General features: G+C 38.1%; 1 protein-coding gene across 1 annotated transcript; it reads left to right on the top strand.

The window, feature by feature from the left end:
- The first annotated feature begins 1472 nt into the window (after positions 1-1472).
- Positions 1473-20426, top strand: LOC139711480 (kynurenine 3-monooxygenase-like). Its single transcript, XM_071623358.1, has 13 exons — positions 1473-1683; positions 3749-3818; positions 5450-5547; positions 6389-6478; positions 7050-7098; positions 9718-9805; positions 10907-11078; positions 12043-12300; positions 14874-14963; positions 15902-15959; positions 16929-17011; positions 19333-19494; positions 20170-20426. The coding sequence occupies exons 1-13, from the start codon at positions 1627-1629 to the stop codon at positions 20293-20295; spliced, it is 1401 nt and encodes a 466-aa protein (XP_071479459.1). The 5' UTR covers positions 1473-1626; the 3' UTR covers positions 20296-20426.
- The last annotated feature ends 541 nt before the right edge of the window (positions 20427-20967 follow it).

The raw sequence follows: 20967 nt of genomic DNA, 5'->3' as shown, positions 1-20967 counted from the left end.
TTACAGAGGAAAAAAAAATCATCACAAACACTGTTCTCAATATTGCCTTCTCCGCCACCATTTTCCTCTCCCTCTGTAGCGCTTCCTTTTTTTTCTTTCTTTTGATAAGTTTTTGATAAAGAGAGTCGCTGGACTCCTCGTCTATACATCCATTATGTACTTCTTGCACTACTCTATAAAGGCTCTGACGACATTTCCTGAGAAGTACTCTCTTTGTCATTGATTCCACACATTTCTCAATTCCATTTCTCTAAGAATGGATTTATATCGAAGATTTTGGAGTGATCCCTGACGTCACTCCAAAATGAGCATTTTCACTCAAAATTCACTCCAATTTCACTCGAAATTCACTCTTTTTTGTATTCACTCTTTTTAGAGTGAAAATTTTCACTCGATTTTTTTAGAGAGTGTTCTACAGTTTATATAGAATTTTTTTTTTTTTTTTTTTTTTTTTTTCTGTAGGGGGCCTATCCCGTATCTGGTAGAACAGTGTCAACACTGTCCCTGGATAAAGATGTAACTTGGAATAGTTCCCTTACTTTATGATTGATGATTTAGAAGACATTGCATCAATGGGAAACAGGCATGTTATGCTGAGTCAAGGGAAAGTGCATTCCAATTCAACGATGTCTTTGGAAAATTATGTAAGTACGAGTGATTGACAGATCGTGTCATCGACAGAATCTTGTTCTATAACTTTTTTTTTTTCTAATGGGTGTATCCGAGCAATTTAAAGAAATTAAAGTAGACTTAAAGTTTTAATGAAATATAATATGACACTTATAAGTGTTGTTGAGGGTACCATCATATATGTATTCGACACAAGTAAACATGCATTCATACATCTTATTTACGGCAAGAAAAAAAACATAAAGCAAGACCAACAACAACAACAAAAGTGCAGTTGAAAAAGACTGAGGACAGTCGCCCACAATCGACCAGTCGCTAGACTCCTCCTCCCAGGTAAGCACTATTTGGGCACCCGTCCCGCTTCATCATGAATATTCATCAGGCAGTAAGATACTGTACTAGTAAATGGCAGAACACTGGATACGTGCAAAACGTATGGCCGGGAAATGTTAAAATCTCGAAAAATTGCATCAACGGGGAATGTTAAAACGTCTCGCCGGGAGATGGAAAAATGTTCAGTTTTGCCGAGAAATGTAAAAACGCTGCCGGGAAATGAAAAAAATATGTATTTTAACGGTATTACGGATACATGTAGATGATGAATATTCATGATGAAGCGGGACGGGTGCCCAGATAGTGCTTACCCTCCTCCCAGGCCACAACGTGAAAAAACATCTCACTGATTCACAGCTGCGAAACGTGCAACGTGCTGTTGTGACCGCGCGACCGACTACAACTGTACTGTTATGTGAATGCACGGTACTCTTACGCAAGTTGCTTGTATAACAACACATGTACAATTGTACCGTACTGTTCGTATGCTAAACCGCAAATAGGAAGCTAGCGCTATCTCTGCCGCAAATAGCAAGCTGCTCCGATCCCGATCTCGGATCCCCGCCGTATTTTCACTGACTGTTCTGTTTAGCCGGTGAAGTGTACTAGATCTACCATCCCATCGGGTCCGCTTGCAAGAATATAGACAGACTTTCTGTGATAATGGAGACTTCAAATGGACCCAAAAGCACCCGCATCGCAATAGTTGGCGGTGGATTGGTAAGGGACATCATTCTGATTACGAGCTGTTACTGTTAGCTACAATCGTACAACAAGCAGAAACATTATCATTTTCATGCTACAATGTATGGAAGTGTATCCTATTACCGAACGATTTTGTTAGAAGTGGCAAGTTGTAGGCCTTGACTATTTTATAACCAGGGTCCACGGATCGGGAGGTCCCACTCCCAGGCCCTGGTAACGTTAGAACTTGGCAGAGAATTCGGAAGCCGAGAATTCTACCCTATCAAGTATCAAGTATTGGTAGAAATGGTGGGTCCAGTTGTAGTCTAGCTCGGGATAGTCCTGGGAGTTGTGCCACTTTTTGACCAGGAACAGAGAAGCCAAGTTTGTGAAGTGGCTGGGTGTGCAAAATGAGTGAGACCCTGTGGCTGTGAGGGAGTGAAGCAACCGAGCTGACTGAGTCAAGAGGAGTGGGAGAATAGGGCTCTCCTCCCAGGGGAGGGAGATTTTTTATGTGGGATGTGAAATCATGAGATTTAGTGCATACCTGTGAGGCAGTTTTGTTAATGAAATTGCATGACCGGTACTAGCGCCGGTACATGTGTATGCACCAAATCTCATGATTTTTATAAGACTGGTTAATTGTCTGAGAATAAACTGCAAACACAGGACTCTTATAGTCTACATGATCGAAGCATTTTTCATTTTTTGCAGTCTTTTTTTTTTTTTCCTTGCTGGGCCTGGAGGCATGAAAAAGTGGATGCTTGGCTTGTGAGCGTGAAAAGAGACGCTGAGACATGAAACTCAAGAGTCTCATGGCGGAGGCGTGATACTTGGTGTTGTAGGTTTACAGGGAAAAAATGCATGCACAGTGACACAACACAGTGCAACATGCTCAGAAAACTTCAAACTTTCATAAAATACTTCGTAAAAACACTTAGTGTGCATCCATGTATGTATGTGTATACATGTGTTAATTGTGTTTATAAATGTGAGTAGAGTGTATTGTGTATTGTGTATTGTGATTTTGTTAATGCAGGTATGATATTTGTCCACTTGGGGCGGGACTTGTTCATACGACAATCTTGCAATATATGATCACATGAGAAAGAAGTAGTCTTACTATCCTTATATCATATATGTGAGCGAGAGAAGGAGTTCCCTTCATCTGGACTATATGTAGACACCTAGATGGAGTATACATGTCTACATCTCATGGGAGAAGATATTTCTATGAGATGTTAATGTTGGGGGCATCAGTCAACTTGTGAATTCACCAAATAAAATCACAGCAATATTAAACCAAGCATACAGTATTAGGTTCCAGATCCTTAAAGTTCTGAACAAAACGTTACAAGTAAGGCTCATACCCCAATTGCATATCAAACCTAGAGTATTCTCTGTGTACACTGTACATGTAGGTTAAAACCCTTGCAAAATGTATGTTCACATAAAATCAACAAAACCATCTGCATTTTATGTGAATAAAGGCGAACCTGTTAGAATTAAAGAATATTTTCTAATTGTATAACTTTGTAGAATTGCCCCATACAGTACCCGTACTGTGTTGAACCCCAATCTTAACCCGTTGAAAAATCAGTCCTGAGTAGTATATTCGGGCAAGGATACATATGAAAAATGTATGTTGTCGCAATATCAGCCTGTCATCGACGGGTTAAGAACTTGTTTTTGCAAGTGTTCTTAAATATTTCAGCTCAATAGGACTCTCTGTCTTTTGAGAAGCAGATATCTTTTCAAGAGTCGTAACGCAACATTTGGTTACAAGTATTAGACCTCCTTTGCATTGCGACAAATCCACAAGCAGTAAGGTTGACAGTTTGCTATGTGTTTCCAAACAGAAGAAAAGTACAAAATAAACTGCCCGGTACTTTGTATTGTGTACTTTCAGACCTGGCATTATGCAGCCAAATGAATCGAAACCACCCTCTTGTCCAATAAAGTCTGTCAGCATATTCCACTTTCTCTTGAAAATCAGCCCTTTGTATGTGAGGATCCACTACGACACAAATTACATTTTTGTGTAGTGCTTTGTTTTTCAAAATCAAATTTCAGCATTTGAATGATATTCTTCTTTACCCAGGTTGGTGCAATGCAGGCATGCTATATGGCTCAGAGAGGCTATACAGTGGATCTCTTTGAAACAAGAAAAGGTGAGTGTGCTGTATATCCAATTTTGGGTGCAAGCCATTCTACCATAAACCTGTTTACTATATGGAACTGCTAGAAACTGGAGTCTGAACGCAGTTCAGCATATTGTGTTTGTTGTTTTCTCTTCTTTTTTTTTCTTTTGAAGGGAGGAGGGAGGGGCCATTTGGGGGAGACCTACACGTATTTTGAGTGAAGACTTGCAATTGTTCACCATGTAGAGTCTGGCATGTGTTCAATTTTTAACATAGTTCAACTTGAAAACTGGTGGGGCCCAAATGTCTCTAATCACAATCAGCCAATATTAGTGATATGTGATCTTTTTATTCTTTTGTGGAAAACCGGGGGCTTTTTGAATAGTTTCCAGGGGTGGAGGGAGGAAAAGGCAATGTTCAGCAGATGAGCGCTAGACCTGTAAGTCTACTGTTCCATTATTGTGATCAAGTTATCAAATGAAGGTTCTGAGTGGTTACACATCATACATGACTGATTCCTATGGAAGAGTGTTATGGTAATATAACTGGGGGCATTTTTGTATTATTGTGTATGTGTCAAGCTGAAAAAGAGCTTTACATTCACAAGCCATATCTATTGCAAACACTTATACTTATGTTATCTCTACAAGGATGAATTGTAAACTTATTTTCTCACTGTCAAGCCGGCTCAACTTTCCAGTCAAATTGGGTACACACATGTGAATTCAGTGAATGCAAGAAATTTATCGTAACTATCTCTGAAGTTTGAGGAAAATTTGAGCAGTCATTCAGAAGTTAAATGAATTCTCAAAGTTTTGGTTTTAAATCCATGTGACATCATTGGTGAATAGGAAAGCTACAACAACTTAGATGCCACAATGTTAGTGAAATGACAGTAAGGGAGTGTACAGAGAATTCCTCCATATTTCACTTTCATTATAGATACACTCTTCGTCAACTTCATAACTACATACTTTTAATAAGGTTGATAACATTCATCTGAAATATCTGAATATCTATTCTGAAATAGTTACAATCAAGGATTGTAATGTAAGTCATGTCCTCTTTCTGTATGCTAGAAGAAATGGAAATATGTGCTGCTCTGTGTATGTATATGAATTTGTTTCAATTCAATCAGAAACAACAGAACAAAAAATATGTATTTTTACATACTTATAACAACACGATCTGCATAAGAAAAAATTACAAACATAATAGGGAATTCTTTTCATGAATTACAAATAATGGATGCAAAATGTAATTCTAAACTGTAATATGTACAAGATAATCACTGTGGATATTGAGGGATCTGCTATAAAATTTGGCTAGTTAGTCATGGATCCCTCATGGGAAATAGATAGAATTTGTGTGTTTATTAAATGCATTCTGAAAGATTCATATAAACGTGTGCATATTTCCATCTTTTTTTCCCCTCTCTCTCTCTGAATGAAAGTCTACTTTCAAGAGACAAATTCTGTTTCCTGCTGTACAATGTAGCCCTTTGTTACTGTTCTTAGTACAAGGCCTCGCCCAATGTGTAAGGCTTCACCAACAAATATTTGTGGCAATTCCATGTGCATAAGTGTATTTGTGAGTGCATCCTTAAATGTCCATTGTTCTCTTTTCTTCTTGTTTTGTTTTTTGTAACAACACGTGCACAGATATTCGGCTAGCAGAACATGTTGTTGGCCGCAGTATCAACCTAGCCCTGTCTGTGAGGGGGCGCTCCGCATTGCGCCACATTGGGCTCGAAGATGAGGTCTGTTTACAGTTCCATTGTTGTAGTTAGGAAACTACATTTATTGTCGCTTTTCCTTCCCATTCCCATTCCCCTTCCCCCCCCCCCCCCCCACCTCCCGTGCCAAATTCAATCCAGTTAGTGTAACTCTTGTGAAGGTTTCTTTATGCTCCAGCAAAATGTGTCATGCAAATGTAACTCAATTTCTTTGAAAAAGGAATTCTTTCAATGTTCGTAATCATTGTGATGAATTGAATTTAACTCTAGAAATCAAATAGTGTGGTGAAAGTTCAGCAAAAGTGACAAATCTTATAAGCCAATCATCATTTTTATTCAATTAAACTTCATATGTGACAATCAACTCAAAATTGGACTGAATTTCTATTTTGTATGGTCATAAAACTGGTTTTGTATGCTTAGTAATTTCAATACTTTGCAGTGATTTATTGACAAGTTTTCAGGTTACTTATTCTTGCTAAGAGGTCTTTGGAAAACTTTAAATGATATATGAAAGTCTTCTAGAAGATTTTTTTTCTGATTATGATATTGCAATTAGTGACTTCCTTGTGAGTATTTGGTAGAGCTTTATTCAGTTTCTTGCAACAATTTTATGTACAAAAAGTGTACTGTTTCTTTCCATCAGAATGTGGATCCCTGTTCCAATGTGAGCTGCTGCAGGCAGTTGGACAGTCACAAGCAAACAATCAACTAAAAGTTAATTGTCTCAAAGTGGCTGTACGCTGCATTAACCAGAGTTGCCAACTACTATGCCTTATGATATATGATGTTGGTTTTTTTTTTGTTCTCTCATAAAAACTGAATGAAAATGCTAAAATGTCTTCTTCTTTTTTTCCATCAACAGGTTGTTAGATCTGGAATCCCAATGTATTCTCGTCTTATCCATGATGTTGATGGAAAGAAGAATGCTCAACCTTATGGAAAGAAGGGGGAGGTCAGAACATTATCTCTCATTTTTTTTTTTTTTTAGGTTGCATTTTTAAAATCTTTTCTTTTTATGACATATTACTGTTAGTACCAAAGATCACTATGTTTTAAAGCCCATTGTCATGTATTGATTTGTTGTTTTGACAGTGAAAGTTAGCTATGTAATGTTTTGGTATGAGTTATGAATGTGGCGAGAGAATCTGGGTTAGATTTTCTTTTTATGACAGTTAGAATTTGTTTCTTAAAACTGTTGACTCTCATTTTAGGAGTAGAGGCAAATTACTTTGTGATTTGTGATGTACACATTGCTTTGTAAGTTTGAAAAAAGATTTGAAGTCCTAAGTCATGAAGAATACTGATTAGTTAGAAACATACCTTAGTTAGTAAATCTCAACATATTGTGAGGCTAATATCATGCCATGATGTACACTACTATAACAGTGTTACATAATAGGTAATACCATATTGTTGTTGTTGTTTTCTCTTCTGTATCTCAATTTCACCTCTTTCTCCTCACCCCCCCCCCCCCCATCTTCTGCCCCCCCCCCCCCTTCCTCATGTTTTATACTGATTAACAGGCAATTCTATCTGTTGATAGGAGAAAGTTGAATGAGCTCCTTTTGACAGGTATGTGGTGATCTTTACGTATCATATAGACTTGTTTGTACATATCTATAAAAGTATAAGATTTGATGCAAAACTAGGCATTGCAATCATTAGTAATGCTTGCAACTGGAATTTTTATTGAATACTGCATACGCCATATATTTTAATAGTGAGTCTACAATTTTTTGTGAATCAGTACTTCCTGTTAGTTTCGAGAGTGGTTTAATTTACAATTGTGAAGTACAATCGCTGAATGGAGAAATGTGTGCATGCATGTCACATTCATGTTTGGACCAGAGTTGATATTTTCATGTGTTTTTAAATTTCCAAATGGCACCCTATTCATGAAATTTGCAAAAATAAAAACCTTGCGAAATAATTAGCCTGTGTATTAAGAGAAAGGAGTTACCATCTAGCAGTTAATGCACTTCATTGAGGGGCTCTGCATATTACCAATCATTCATCTTTCTGTGATATGTAGTTTCATATGAGGGAGTTAGAAATCTAATTATCATCTTTTTCCCATTGCATTTTGTTTGCTAGGTATAAAATTAAGCGCCTGTGTAAATTCTATGGTGTGAAACGTCGAGGGGGCGGATTCTGCCCCCCTACCCCAGCCCTTTTAGGGTTAAACCATCTAGTTTCAGAAATCGAATTTACTACTCATTACTAGTATTTCACATGGTAGAATAAAAGCTTGTCATTCCTTTCAACCCTTTTTGGTCATAAAGCATTGTTGTACAGTGTGTAGATGGGATTAGGGGTTGGGGTGATGATGTCATGCAAAATTATCAAAGCTGCTAAATTTGGCGGATTCATGGCTGATCCTTTCATTGGCAACACATTTTAAAGGTTCAAATATATTTTTCTGTCTCGATTTTTTTTTCAATTTTTTGCAGACTTTATGAATTCAGCCAGGTATATTTAATGTTTCTGCAGTATAGGATTCAGGATGATATTTAGAACTACCAAGTTAGCAAGGAAGAGAAGATGATTATTTGCAGCAAAAATTACTGCCTGGAGTTTTCACGTGTTAAATATTGCTTCCTCAAAATGGCAATGCCCACAGAGTGGCTGCACAGCACACCCATTAATCTCAATAAGAAGTATCTGGATATATAATTGGTCCATTCACACTATAAAAACAATTGAAGCCACTGCGCTGCCATGTTTTCATGAACACTCACTGCAGATGTGCATACATTTTCCAGCAAAGATCATCTCCCAGATCATGCGATGTTGTGAACTCTGTACAAAATGTATAGCTATGTGTGCAAGGTAAGATGGTGGCACAGTGGCTTCAAAGGGATTGACCTGTGGGATACCCAGATACTTCCTACATAGATCAGTGGGCACACCCAGCTCTCCAGAGCAAAGAGTTCAATTTCCCAACCTACTTCTATTGTTCCTCTACCGGGCCGTTATCTCTCCCAAAGGGTTTTATGCTATTATTAATCTTAACAAATTGGGCATGGGTGTGTCGAGTATAATGTCCTTTCCCGTACGCATGCCGAAAGGAGGAATTCACTGGTCTCTTCTGTAGAAACGCAGACAAATTTTTGAACCATGACCATTGTAGGAGACCTAGTAACTGTGTCGGGAGGCACTAAAAACCAGTAGTGCATGGGTGTATGCACCCTTCATGGATGATGTAGCACTTCCTTTATTTCAAACTGCTGATCGGTGGATGTCCGCCAACGTAGAAACACAGACAATCAGATCCAGGTCTGAGAGGAGCTTGTTGGGATAATATTTTAGGAATTTGATTGTCATGAGAGATAGATGGCTGAGTTTTGTGTTTGTATGTTTGTTTGTTTGTTCTTTTACTATCTTTGGCCTTGTACCAGACGGTATGAAAGATATCAAACTGTATGTACACACATACAGCTTGAATACCAGATTTACATTTTGTCATAAGATTTACTGCTGCCTTCATGTACAAAGATGTAATATATCAGTAAAGTATGGCAAGTAGAACCAGCTTATTCTATCCATGCAAAGCCATTTTGCCTTTTGTATAGATCTGTTGGCACAATGTGTGAGTATTTTGTTCTCAGTGGTTTGTTGTGAGTGCATAACGAATCATTATGATGTTTGCAGTACTTCCGACAGTCTTGATTGCAAAGTGAAACATTGCATGCTTGATACCTGATGTTAAAAGGATGGTATAGGTTTTGTTTAGATAGGGGATTCAGATTTTACCTTTTTGCAAAATAATTAGAAACCACTTTGGAGGGATTAAAACGCATACAATTTTGAGAGGAATTCAAAGTTGATGAAAATCAGATTTGAAATGGCTAAGATATCCAAGAACAAAGTAAAACAAAGTGGTCCTAATGAAGGGTACATATAGGTCCCACCTTTTATAAGGACCTCATTGTTTTTAAATATCTCAGCCGTTTCAAAATCCATTTCCATGAAAATACACTTTGAATTCCTCTAAGAATTGTATGCTTTTTATATTATCTCACAAAAAAGTCAGAAATATGTATCTCCATTTCAACCATAAACAGCAACATTGTTGACTCCTTTCAATATTAATACAGATTGTACTGTAAGGTACTGCCTTGTGGATTTCAATTTTCAGAAGAAGTCGGTATCACTAATTAAAGTCATTCCATACCTCGTCCATCATTTCAGCTGCTGAGAAACAGGATCATGTGACCTTGCACTTTGAGCACAAACTGACACGGATGGACCTCGATGATGGGCTGATGTTCTTTACAGAGTGAGTCTAATCTTGCATCACCATTTCCTTTTTTATCCAGTCCACAGCAGCAAAAGTTTGGAAAGACTTCACATATCAAGGATTATGTAATGATCTGCCAACGTATTATGTAACAAGGAAAAACACTCAATGTTGTAGCTATTTGCATTTCATTCGTTCTAACAGAAAAGAAAAATCAAAAAATTAATCAAGAAATCATTAATGTTTAGATCACATCATCAGCTTGCATATACATTGTAGATGCTAGTTCTTGTCTGCAACTGTTAAACTTTGCTGCATGTTCATCTGGAAAAGTTTCATGTGTGTTTGTGCAAATGACGTAGTACTTGCATGCATTAGCTTTGTATCATTTTGTGATCAATGTGCTGTACAATGTACCCCCCCCCCCCCCCATATGTAAGTGACTTCTGTGGATGATTTCCCTTTTGTTAGAGAACTTTAAAGGTCCTTAAAGCAATGGACACTGTCACCCTATGGCAGATACACTAGTTAGCCTGGCTTACTGTACATCCTGAAAGGGCCAATTGTAAAAGTTTCAAGAAATGTTTTGTTGATGTTTTTGCATCCTGTCCTTAGCAGCTAAAGACTGACACTCTGTACCCTTTCTGTAATCAATGCTATGGTATGCTATTTTATATTCTTAAAATGGGCTTTAGAATCTCTGCAATTTGATTGGTCAATTATCATGTATTGATTTTTACTAAACTACACTTTATAGCCATGCGTCAACTAAAACGGAATGCATGGCCATACGTCTGGTAAAATCCAAACGCATGGCTCAAACCTTGTATAGTGTTGTAGGTGTACCGGACGCATGATGGGGAAAAAGGTTGAATTTCGTGAATTTACGGGCCCATTTTATAAAACGGATGATGCACAGGTTTATTTTGTGGATGAGTGAGAATTGAATGCTCTTGTTTAACTTTGGAAACAGTCTAAAACCCACTACTGTAGCTGCGCCATGGGTTTGAACATTTCCAAAGTTAAACTCGCACATCCAATTCTCACCGATCCACTCTGTCCTGTGCATCATTTGTATATTAATAAATGCTTTTGTCATTCTTATCTCTTCTCTTCCTTATGAACCGTCTGCTTCTCCAGCAAAAATGGCCAGGAGGTGAAGGCACAGGCAGACCTTATCTTTGGCTGCGATGGGGCCTACTCGTGTGTCCGTCGACAGCTGATGAGAAAGACACTGGTAGATTACAATCAAGAATACATTCCACATGGCTATATGGAACTCTGCCTACCCCCAAAACCTGGGACCAATGAGGTTAGTTCCAGGAAATGCATGTGTATCATTAAACCAGCATATTAAAAGCAGATGTGTTGTCATGACAGCATATTAATATACTGTAAAACATGATATATTCGCAGATTTAAATTTTCGCGAATTGGAGCTGACAGCCTTTTTCGTGGCATGAAATTTTCGCGATTTGCTACTGGCATTCAATGCATGTAGTGTAGACAAAAGCTTTCGCGTGCATTTTAATTTCACGAATTTGGCGCTTGCGAAATTCGCGAATTTAAAATTCATACGAAAATTCCTCATTTTACAGTACCAGATTATGTACAGTATTAGATGTCAATATTGACGTTATGTTATGAAAATATTGCAAAAATGAAAGTATTCTGCATCAAGAATGAAAGACTTTTTTCACCCTTCTGGCAATGTTGATTTTGAGATTTGAAGTCTTGTCACACCACAGGATGATTTATTGCCTGTCATGTGTATGTGTGTTTGTGCGAAGGTATGTGAGTATGAATGTACAGCTGTACATATGAATATATGAAGAGTTTGTTTGCAAAAACCGGTAAGTCCATATTTGCCAAATGGAGATATTTGCTATAAAAGGTCAAGAAAAAAAGAGAGAATAATAAGAAAATTTTTGCTTCTTTTGACCATAACTTCAAAAATGTACCTTTATATGAAGTGACCAATCATTTAAGAGGTATTATTTTGTACTTTATGCCAGAGACCGTACTTCAAAATCTTCAAAAATGGACTTATCGGTTTTTGCGAACAAACTCTTCATATGTATAGTATCCATATAAAATCTACACATCTGGGGGAGGGGGGGACAGTTATCTACTTGTAGTTAAACCAAGCTGAGATTACCCCACTCTTGTCAGTGAGGATATGAATGAACTGTATGACAGTTACATTCCCCTGTATCATTCATGCCCTTGACCCCATTCACCCATTAACTGTCACTCTCTGTGACGGTTCGCTGCAGCATAACATCGAGATCAACCACCTGCACATCTGGCCAAGGAACACATTCATGATGATCGCCCTCCCGAACCTCGACGGCTCCTTCACTCTCACCCTCTTCATGCCATTCGACGAGTACGAGAAGATCACGGCAGCGGGCGAGGCAGGGGTCATCAGATTCTTCGAGCAGTACTTCCCCGATTCCATAGAGAAGATCGGAGTCCAGAACCTCAAAGACACATTCAACAGCAGTAAGGCCTTGCCCCTAGTCTCCATCAAGGTAATGTATGGCAGGCCTTTGCCATAGTAGTATTAAGGGTCAATCAGCAACCATTTGACTACATGGTTGTATGAGAATCCAAGGTCTTGTGGTCAGGACTGGTGTCCAGGGATGAAATGTGGGGGGACATTCAGACCTCTCAGCCATTCTGAATATGGGGGAAAGAATCTGAACTTTGACCATTCCCAGCTCCTGTTTCAATGGGAGTTTCGTAGTTTTCTTGAGAATTCTACTACACACTCCTGTAGGAACTGCTCTTTCTTTCCTACTTTTGAGTCAAATCATCCCTATTTTGCAATTAGAAAGGTTGAGAGGTCTGGATATTGTTATTATTTGATCTTTGTTAGTGGTGCTTTTTTGTCCCCGCCGAACGAGTTCGAGCAGGGGACTATGAAACGGGCTGGGTACATGTGTGTGTCCGTGTGTCCGTGTGTGTGTCCGTGTGTATGTGTGTGCGTCCGTGTGTGATCAAAATGTTCAATTTGCTACTTCTCTGTCATTTATGGGCCAATTTTGATTCTGTTTCCTTTATATGAGAGTAATGATAGCACTACATAGGAGATTTGAAACTTCTACACAGAATTTCAGTTGTGACCTTTGACCTTGATTTTTGACCTATATTGTACATGTTGCTACAAAATGCTACTCCTTCGCCATTAACCCGATTTCGATTCCGACTGCTTTATGTGATGGCACCATGTGAGGGCTTCAAAACTTTTACACAGAATTTTGACCTTTGACTTCTTTGACCTTGATTTTTGACCTATATTGTACATTTCGCTACCAAATGCTACTTCTGGCGGGGACATATATTTCGCACCGCATAATTTCTACTTTTCCTTGTTCTGTTTTGACAATGCTGATGTGGTCTCTGTCTTATCACATGGCAAACTTTATTGAGAAAAAGTTATGAATGTAAGAATTCAGAGAAGTTATTACAACTTTTTATGCCTCCGCCACGAAGTGGTGCCAGAGGCATTATGTTTCGGGTTGTCCGTCCGTCCGTCTGTCCGTCCTTCCATCCGTCCTTCCGTCTGTCCGTCCGTCCGTAATGAATTTTGTGGACAGGGTAACTATCAAAACCTTTTGAGGTATCCTAATGATACTTGGCATGTATGTGTATTAGGGGGTGAAGTTGTGCCTATCAGCTTTTGGGTGCACATGCTTGAGGTCAAAGGTCAAAAGGTCAAGGTCAAATACATAAAATTTCACTATTTCCACCATATCTATGCAAAGCCTGAAGATATTTTCTTGAAACTTAGTGTATACATGTATTACCCAATTAAGATTCTCTGGTGAAAGTTTAGGTCATGAGGTCAAAGGTCAAGTAAAAATATTAAAACTTCACCTTTTTTCTCTGTACCTTGGAAATTGCTCAAGGTATCTTCATGGAACATAGTATATATACATGTACTGACTGGCAGTGATTATCTAGAAGATTTAGGGTTCATGGGGTCAAAGGTCGAGGGAAACGCTTCAAAATTTTACTATTTCCTTCATGTTTATACAATTATGCAGGATTTTTTTTTTTTTTTTTACACTTGGTTTATGCATGCATAACCTAATAGAGATTCTTTGGAAAGTTTTTTTTCGTGTGTTTTTGCCTCAAAGGTCAAAGATCAAGTGAAAGTGCTGAACTAAGCTTTTCCTCCATATCTCGGAAGTGGCTCAAGTTGTCTTGAAACGTACTACAAATGCATGTTCTGCCTGACAGTGATTATTTTATGAATTTTAGGGTCTAAGACCGGATGAAAATGGTAACAATTTACTATTCAATATAGAAATTGCACTTTTTCTCTGTACCTTTAAAATAACTCAATGCATAAACATATGAATAGGTCAAAGTCAAGTTAAAGTCCTTAACTCCCAAATACATGCTCTCCTATTCATCCAATTAAACCTAGGTCAAGGAAGGTGAATATTTAACACATTTGTGACAAACTTGTTGTTTTAATATTTTGCCAATTTTGTGAAAATGTAATCACACATTGTCCACATGTACTATCTGGACCTATTAGGAGAATCATGCATTATGGCGGAGGCATACCATTCGCCATAGCGCCATTTCTAGTTCAAACAATAATTCTGAAACAACAATGAGCTTACATAAAAAGTGATTTTCTTTTTTTTTTTTTTACCTTCTAGAACACTGGCAATGAATATTCCTGAACTCTATCCATTCACATTGATTGACTTCACTATTAAAAACTCCAATCATCGAATTGTAGAAAAAGTGTGAAATGACTGTTTGTGTTTATTTTCAATGTTCACCAAAAGGAGCCATAACATGTACAACAGACTGAGGTCCAAGGCTTTGGAAACAAAAAAGAGAGGATTGTTGTAGAATATTAGAACAGTTAGAACAACAAAATCACAGAAAGACCTGATTAGGTCTTCAGCATCAATACAAGTTAAATTTTTGGTGAGAATCAGGTAGTCATCACATTATATGTATAGATGAAGCTTCAGTGATGTCTGAAGGCATCCAAGACAGAGCAACAAGTGCTGGAAAGCTGCACATTGGCCTCTGCTCATCTGGCTTCATTTCTTGCCTTTCCCCTCTATGTGCACAGTGCTCGCCGTACCACTACAAGGACAGGGCTGTTATCATGGGAGATGCTGCCCATGCCATGGTGCCTTTCTATGGACAAGGCATGAATTGTGTAAGTCACAACATGAAATCACTACAGTAGTGACTCCAGCTCTTATGTGCCATGGTGTATTAAGCCATCTGTGCATCATATTGTGCTTAGACTGCAATGCTTAAGTGCCTTTGGAAAACATTTTTTTTTTTTTTTGTTAAAGCCATATACTGAGCTAGTGCTACATAATTTCATCTTATGCCTGTGAGACTCACTTGCACTGAACAAGTGGATTTATGGGTCGTATTGAGTAATACTGTACACCATTTACAGCTTATAACTGTAGTTTGAGTGTTTCCTTGAACCCTGTTACCTGTGGAGTCATACACTTTGTTACCGACAGTCCCGGAGACGATTTTTATTGTAAGTCAAGACAGATTTTATGCTCCTTCATACTTTTATTAAGTACAATGAAGGAAGAACAGGTTTCTGTAGTTCTGGACAGAGAGAAAAGGTGTATCTCTTTATTGAACAGAATGTTTGGATTCAAGTCAATGAAATTCTTGCATTGAGTTGCCTTTATTTCAACTAATTGACAAATCGCCCTACATCGACATAAAGTAGCAGCAAATAAGGCAACGTGTACCTGATAATTAGACAGGCATTTCATCCAACTCGATGCAAGCAATTCAAAGATTATATGCATTTTGTGAACAAATACACAATACCCACTGCATGCTATAAGGATGAGTACCAGCACTGACTGTCGGGCAGAAACTTGGTGATCTAGAGTATAAGTGGTGGCATAAAGATAATATTTCACATTTCTGTTGGCAAACAACAAGAGGAGTTATGAGGTCATCTTATTTGCAGAAGTTATATCATAAAAATTCCGAAACTTTCTTTTTAATATTTACATCTGATTTTAACAATTACTCTGTTCTGTTTGCTAAGTGTTACTCTTCTGTTCTTCTGAGACATAATTATCAATATTTTTATTTCATTTTAATTTTTTGCAGGGATTTGAAGATTGCTTGGTTTTCGAGGAGGTAATGGAGCAGTTTAATGGGAACTTCAGTAAGTGCAAAGATTATTGCATCCTTAACTAACATTGGGGTTTGCCACAGTATACATCCATTTTATATCAGTCACTTTGCCTTCATTGTGTTTGATGACATTGTGTGGTCATTTACGATTGAGATATGCCGGGCATTGCCTACATTCAGTATATTTTGTGATGTATCTTGCTGAGAGGACAACTGTATATGCCAAATTTGTGGCAAGGTTTCTACTTTTGCAAATCGTGAGTCCGGTGCTGTTCGCAAATTTAAAAACATGCAAAAATATTGACTCTGATCCCACCCATGAAATCGTCAGGAAGTCTTGATCCATGAAAGAAGAGAATGATCATTATAGGTCAAGGTAAAAATCTGTGGTCACCATACTTCATGTAGAAATGTTGCTCCTTTGAGCTATAACTTCAATTACAAACATGTGAGTAATATTACCTGGTAAGAAGGATAGAAATGAATCAAGAGATATTGCCTGAATGTGACTCCTGTGAAGGGTGATGTGAGGTCAAGTTCAAAGGTCACCATCGACTGTCACAATTTGCCTTCCTTACACACTCTGTGTGCCACTTCTCTTTGCACTCCCCTCTTTCTAGGTTCTTTCAAGGACTTCATACACATGGTCTTACCACAAACCTCTCTTCCCAAATTCTGGATTGTCATATGATTTCAGGAAAGGTGATGTTAGTTGTTAAAACACAGATGCAAATTAGATGAGGCATCCTTGTTAATAAAATGTTCTACAACTCTTTTTGTTTTTACATTAACCCGTTGATTACAGGCTGACTTTTGCCGGAACACACTTTTCCCATACACGCTTGTCCAAGTATACTCGGGACTCGTCCTCAACGGGTTAAGATCGTTACACATTGACCTATAAGAGACCACCTTTTCAAGCAGCACATTCTAGTTTGATGTGCAGAGCACATTAACAAGTTAAAAATGACCTTTGACCTCTTATGTCTCCCCTTAACAGCCAAGGTCCTGCCCCACTTTTCCAAGTTCCGAGGTCCGGATGCCCAAGCAATGTGTGATCTAGCGATGTACAATTATATCGAGGTGAGTTTGTGAGACAGAACCAAACACTGTCATACAAAAGTACGCTCTCTATTTAATGTATGGCACTTTCAGACACACAATTATTGTATGTGATATGTCATCATAAAAGCCAAATAATGTTGGGAATTTCTTTTTTTTTTCTGTTTGGCAGATTTGAATTCATTAGATGCTAAGCTTTGAATAGATAAAATAATTTGCCCTACTTCCATAGTACACCAAAATACTTTAGAAAATAAAAGAACCAAAGTTACACTGTATAAAACTGTGTAGCTTACATTGCCAAAGTCTACTTTACGTGCATTCTTCTTCCTTTTGTGATCTACGATGGGTTACACAATGATGCACCATATATATTCATACGACGTACGATGTGCTGATATGAGACCATTCTGACACAACATCCCGACATACAATAATCATATTGGCAGCCTCATGCTAGAAAGATGAGCAACCCATGGTGTCATAAAACTGGCTTTGCCCTTAATGACATTGCATATTTGTGTGTGTGTGTGTGTGTGTGCTCTTTTCTATAATTTTGATCTTCCTACCAGCAACTTACACAATGTATATACAGGGACCTCCAGCCACACAGTGAATTGCACAACACAAGAATTTAAAGTCTGCATCTTGTCAATTTTGTCCCACAAACACTGTACCTTATACTGGACTGGCAATGTCTTTACTGTTCGAGTAACAAACTTTCAAATTTGTGTGATGCAATTTAGATTTGAGAATTTGAACAGATTCTATGAACTCTTAGGTCCTCTTTTATTCATTTTATATATCAATGACTTCCGGAAGTCATCCTCTCTGCTGTCTTTTCTTCTGTTCGCAGATGATACAAGTCTCTTTTATTCTCACTCAGATCCTTATGTTTTGCTCGATTCTTTGAATAATGAACTTAAGCTGGTATTTGAGTGGATTCAGGCAAATAAATTGTCGCTTAACATAAATAAGACCAATTATATGGTTTTCAGTAACACAATAAAATCTCCTCCAGGTTTAGTTTTAGTGAACGGTTTACAGTTAAACCAAATAGATTCAACAAAATTTTTAGGTATCTATATTGACAGTAACCTTTCATGGAAGGTACATGTTGATTATTTATGCAAATTTTTGTGCAAGAATGTTGGAGTTATTCACAAACTGAAATATCTCCTCCCAAAGCCAATATTGCATTCTCTTTATACAACTTTATTATTACCTTACTTGAATTACAGAATATTAGCCTGGGGGAATTGCTCTAAGACTAAAATTGATTCGTTATTTTTGATTCAGAAAAAGGCCTTGCGGATTATAAATCGTGCACAATTTTTTGATCACACTGATGAATTGTTTGTTTCAAGTAAACTGTTAAAAATTTCTGACTTGTATATGTATCATGTTGGAATTTTTATGTATAAGTTGAATACTGGTGATCTTCCCAGTATATTTTCCTCAATGTTTGTTAAAAACAGTGATATTCATACTTACCCTACAAGACACAGTGGATCCTATCATTTTTCCCTTGTTCGTACAGTTTTAGCCCTCAAAACAATTACATCGACCGGACCTTCTTTCTGGAATGAGTTAGATTCGGTTCGGTTGCAATCAAGTTCTTTAAGTTCCTTTAAGCAAAATCTCAAAGCCAATTTTCTAAAATCCTATGTTTAATTGTTTTGCCGTAATCATTTGAAAATTTCTGCATACTCAAACGATGCCTCGCTCGGATGACTTCAGTAGTTTGATCAACTTGCTACTTTTCTTAGCATTTATACCATAGGTTTAATCAAAAACATCATACTATACTTTGTACATTCCGTAAACTTTATAATATTCTCGATATTTTGTATTTTTGCATGTTGCGTCACTTTTGACATTGATATACTGTACTAAAAGCCTTTATGTTATATTTTTGGAACTCACATCCTACAAGCTTTGCTTTTTAGTGGGTTCCTCATATTACACGTCAATTATACGTCGTTAACCCCGCGTTTAGCATTGTGGGAAGGTAAACTTACTGTGATGATCGATCATACCCTTGCAATCATATTTTCCATCAAGCTGTATGTAAATTCACAATAGCGCAAAAGAACGATGGATATTGATGTGGACTTCCGGCAAACCTTTTCGGCTAATATTTCGCATTTTCATCGTTACCTAGCTGAAATTGTGTTATTACAGCGTTATTTCACACATTTCTTATGCATGCGTGTACATTTTAGAGCAATAATCAACAGTTCTGCTGGCATACGAGAAGTATGTTTTGGTTTAAAGTTGCAGTACGACTCCAAATGCAGCAAACATTGATTTGGTACGACGCTTTTCTGTCACCTTTATAGATGAGGGCACTGGTCAATTCTCGCTGGTTCCTCTTCCGCAAGAAGGTAGATCGTCTGCTCAGCTGGCTGCTGCCTTCCAAGTACATTCCTCTCTACTCCATGGTAACCTTCAGCCGCATCCGATACCACATCGTCATCAACAAGTGGCGAAAGCAAGACAAGGTCAGAAGTGATGCTCGACTCGTGATCCAGGCATGCAGCTGTCAGGAGAAATGACCCCATGTTCAGGCTATCTCTTAAATCAGTATCGAGCATTTATGTTGGTAGTCAAGCTTTCAGTAAGTTACCAAAGTTGCAAATAGGGCGGTGATTTGGCTCAGTCAGTAGGGTATCTGCCTCCCTATCTTAATGACCTGGGTTTTATTCTGTAGTCTTTCAGGGCAACATTATTTTGTAATTTAAGTGTCCTCTCTAGTAAGAGGCAAAACACTCTTTCTCAAGGATCGGACATTAAGTGGATGTTCTTTGTGTGAGAGAGTCACAACTCATGCACATACAAGATCCCACTTCATTTGTTCATCACAAAGTGCAGGGTGCTAACCCGGGGATGTGGCCACCTACCTACAAGAAAAGCGGGCGAATGATGCTGACCCCTAGTCGTTCACGTGATATAAGAGGTGACTACCTGTAGTCAGCAAGCGATATCAACCTGGAACGTTGTTCCGAACGAGAAAATATAGTAGACCAACTTTGCAAATCACTTGAAGAAAGGGGGCCCATGATTGATAGCTTATAGTCTTCCGATATTACTTTGTCTGTAATCATGCAAACAGAGTCTTTGATCTGAAGAGTGACACACTGCTGAAGGTAAACACTTTGCTTTTGTCCTCCTTCCAGCTGGTGAACAGTGGCCTCATCATGCTTGCCTCTCTCATGGCCGGTGGTGCGGCCATCCTGCTGTGGAGTAGACCGAACCTGGAGCTGCAGAAGATGGTGGGGTCTCTGGTGCAGAGATGGCTGTGATGTCCAAGGGTTCTCAAGATGGATGGCCATGTTTTACACATGTCAACTACACAAAACATATTTCTGAGTACCTTACATACTTTTTTATTGTATAAACATGGCATCTCCTCGGTGTGTTTTATTCTCTTCGAGCTTAGCCCAAACTTGAATCATGGTGACTCTGAATTTTATACTGTCGTACATCATTTGAGTTTTATCCTACTTAACCAATTCCTTTCACAATTCTCTGAGAGAGACCAGTGCCCCCGAACATCAATCCTTTGCACATTAACAAAGAATGAACAGGTTGGTAATGTGTGAAAGCAATCAAGTGGTACATGTATCCCCTTTCCACTATCAGTAGCATGTGCCATTGAACAATGCCATATATCGTTCGGATGTGAGATATGGATAGAGCAGGACGCTAGGCTCATAAAAACTTTTCCTTATGGTATACTATAAGAGCACCCGAATGAGGTGAGCGAAAGTCAAATGTAGTGAGCTCAGCCTTGATCGTTACATTTGTCTTCATATGAGTTTATAGCGAAACAATTGCACCACTACATTGGAAAAGGTAAATTAAACAAAAATATGCACAGTTTTCATACAGAAAAAGAACAGATATTGATAGTAACTTTCAATCAAGGTCATTTTTCTGGTCAGTATAACACAAGCATGACTTCACGCCACAAA

This window comes from Diadema antillarum, unplaced genomic scaffold (assembly GCF_040938485.1).
Source record: "Diadema antillarum isolate AM-2024a unplaced genomic scaffold, OU_Dant_1.0 seq00001660_RagTag, whole genome shotgun sequence".
Taxonomy (NCBI): Eukaryota; Metazoa; Echinodermata; class Echinoidea; order Diadematoida; family Diadematidae; genus Diadema; species Diadema antillarum.
Note: the sequence above shows the minus strand (reverse complement) of the source record. Positions and strands in the feature narration are given on the sequence as shown.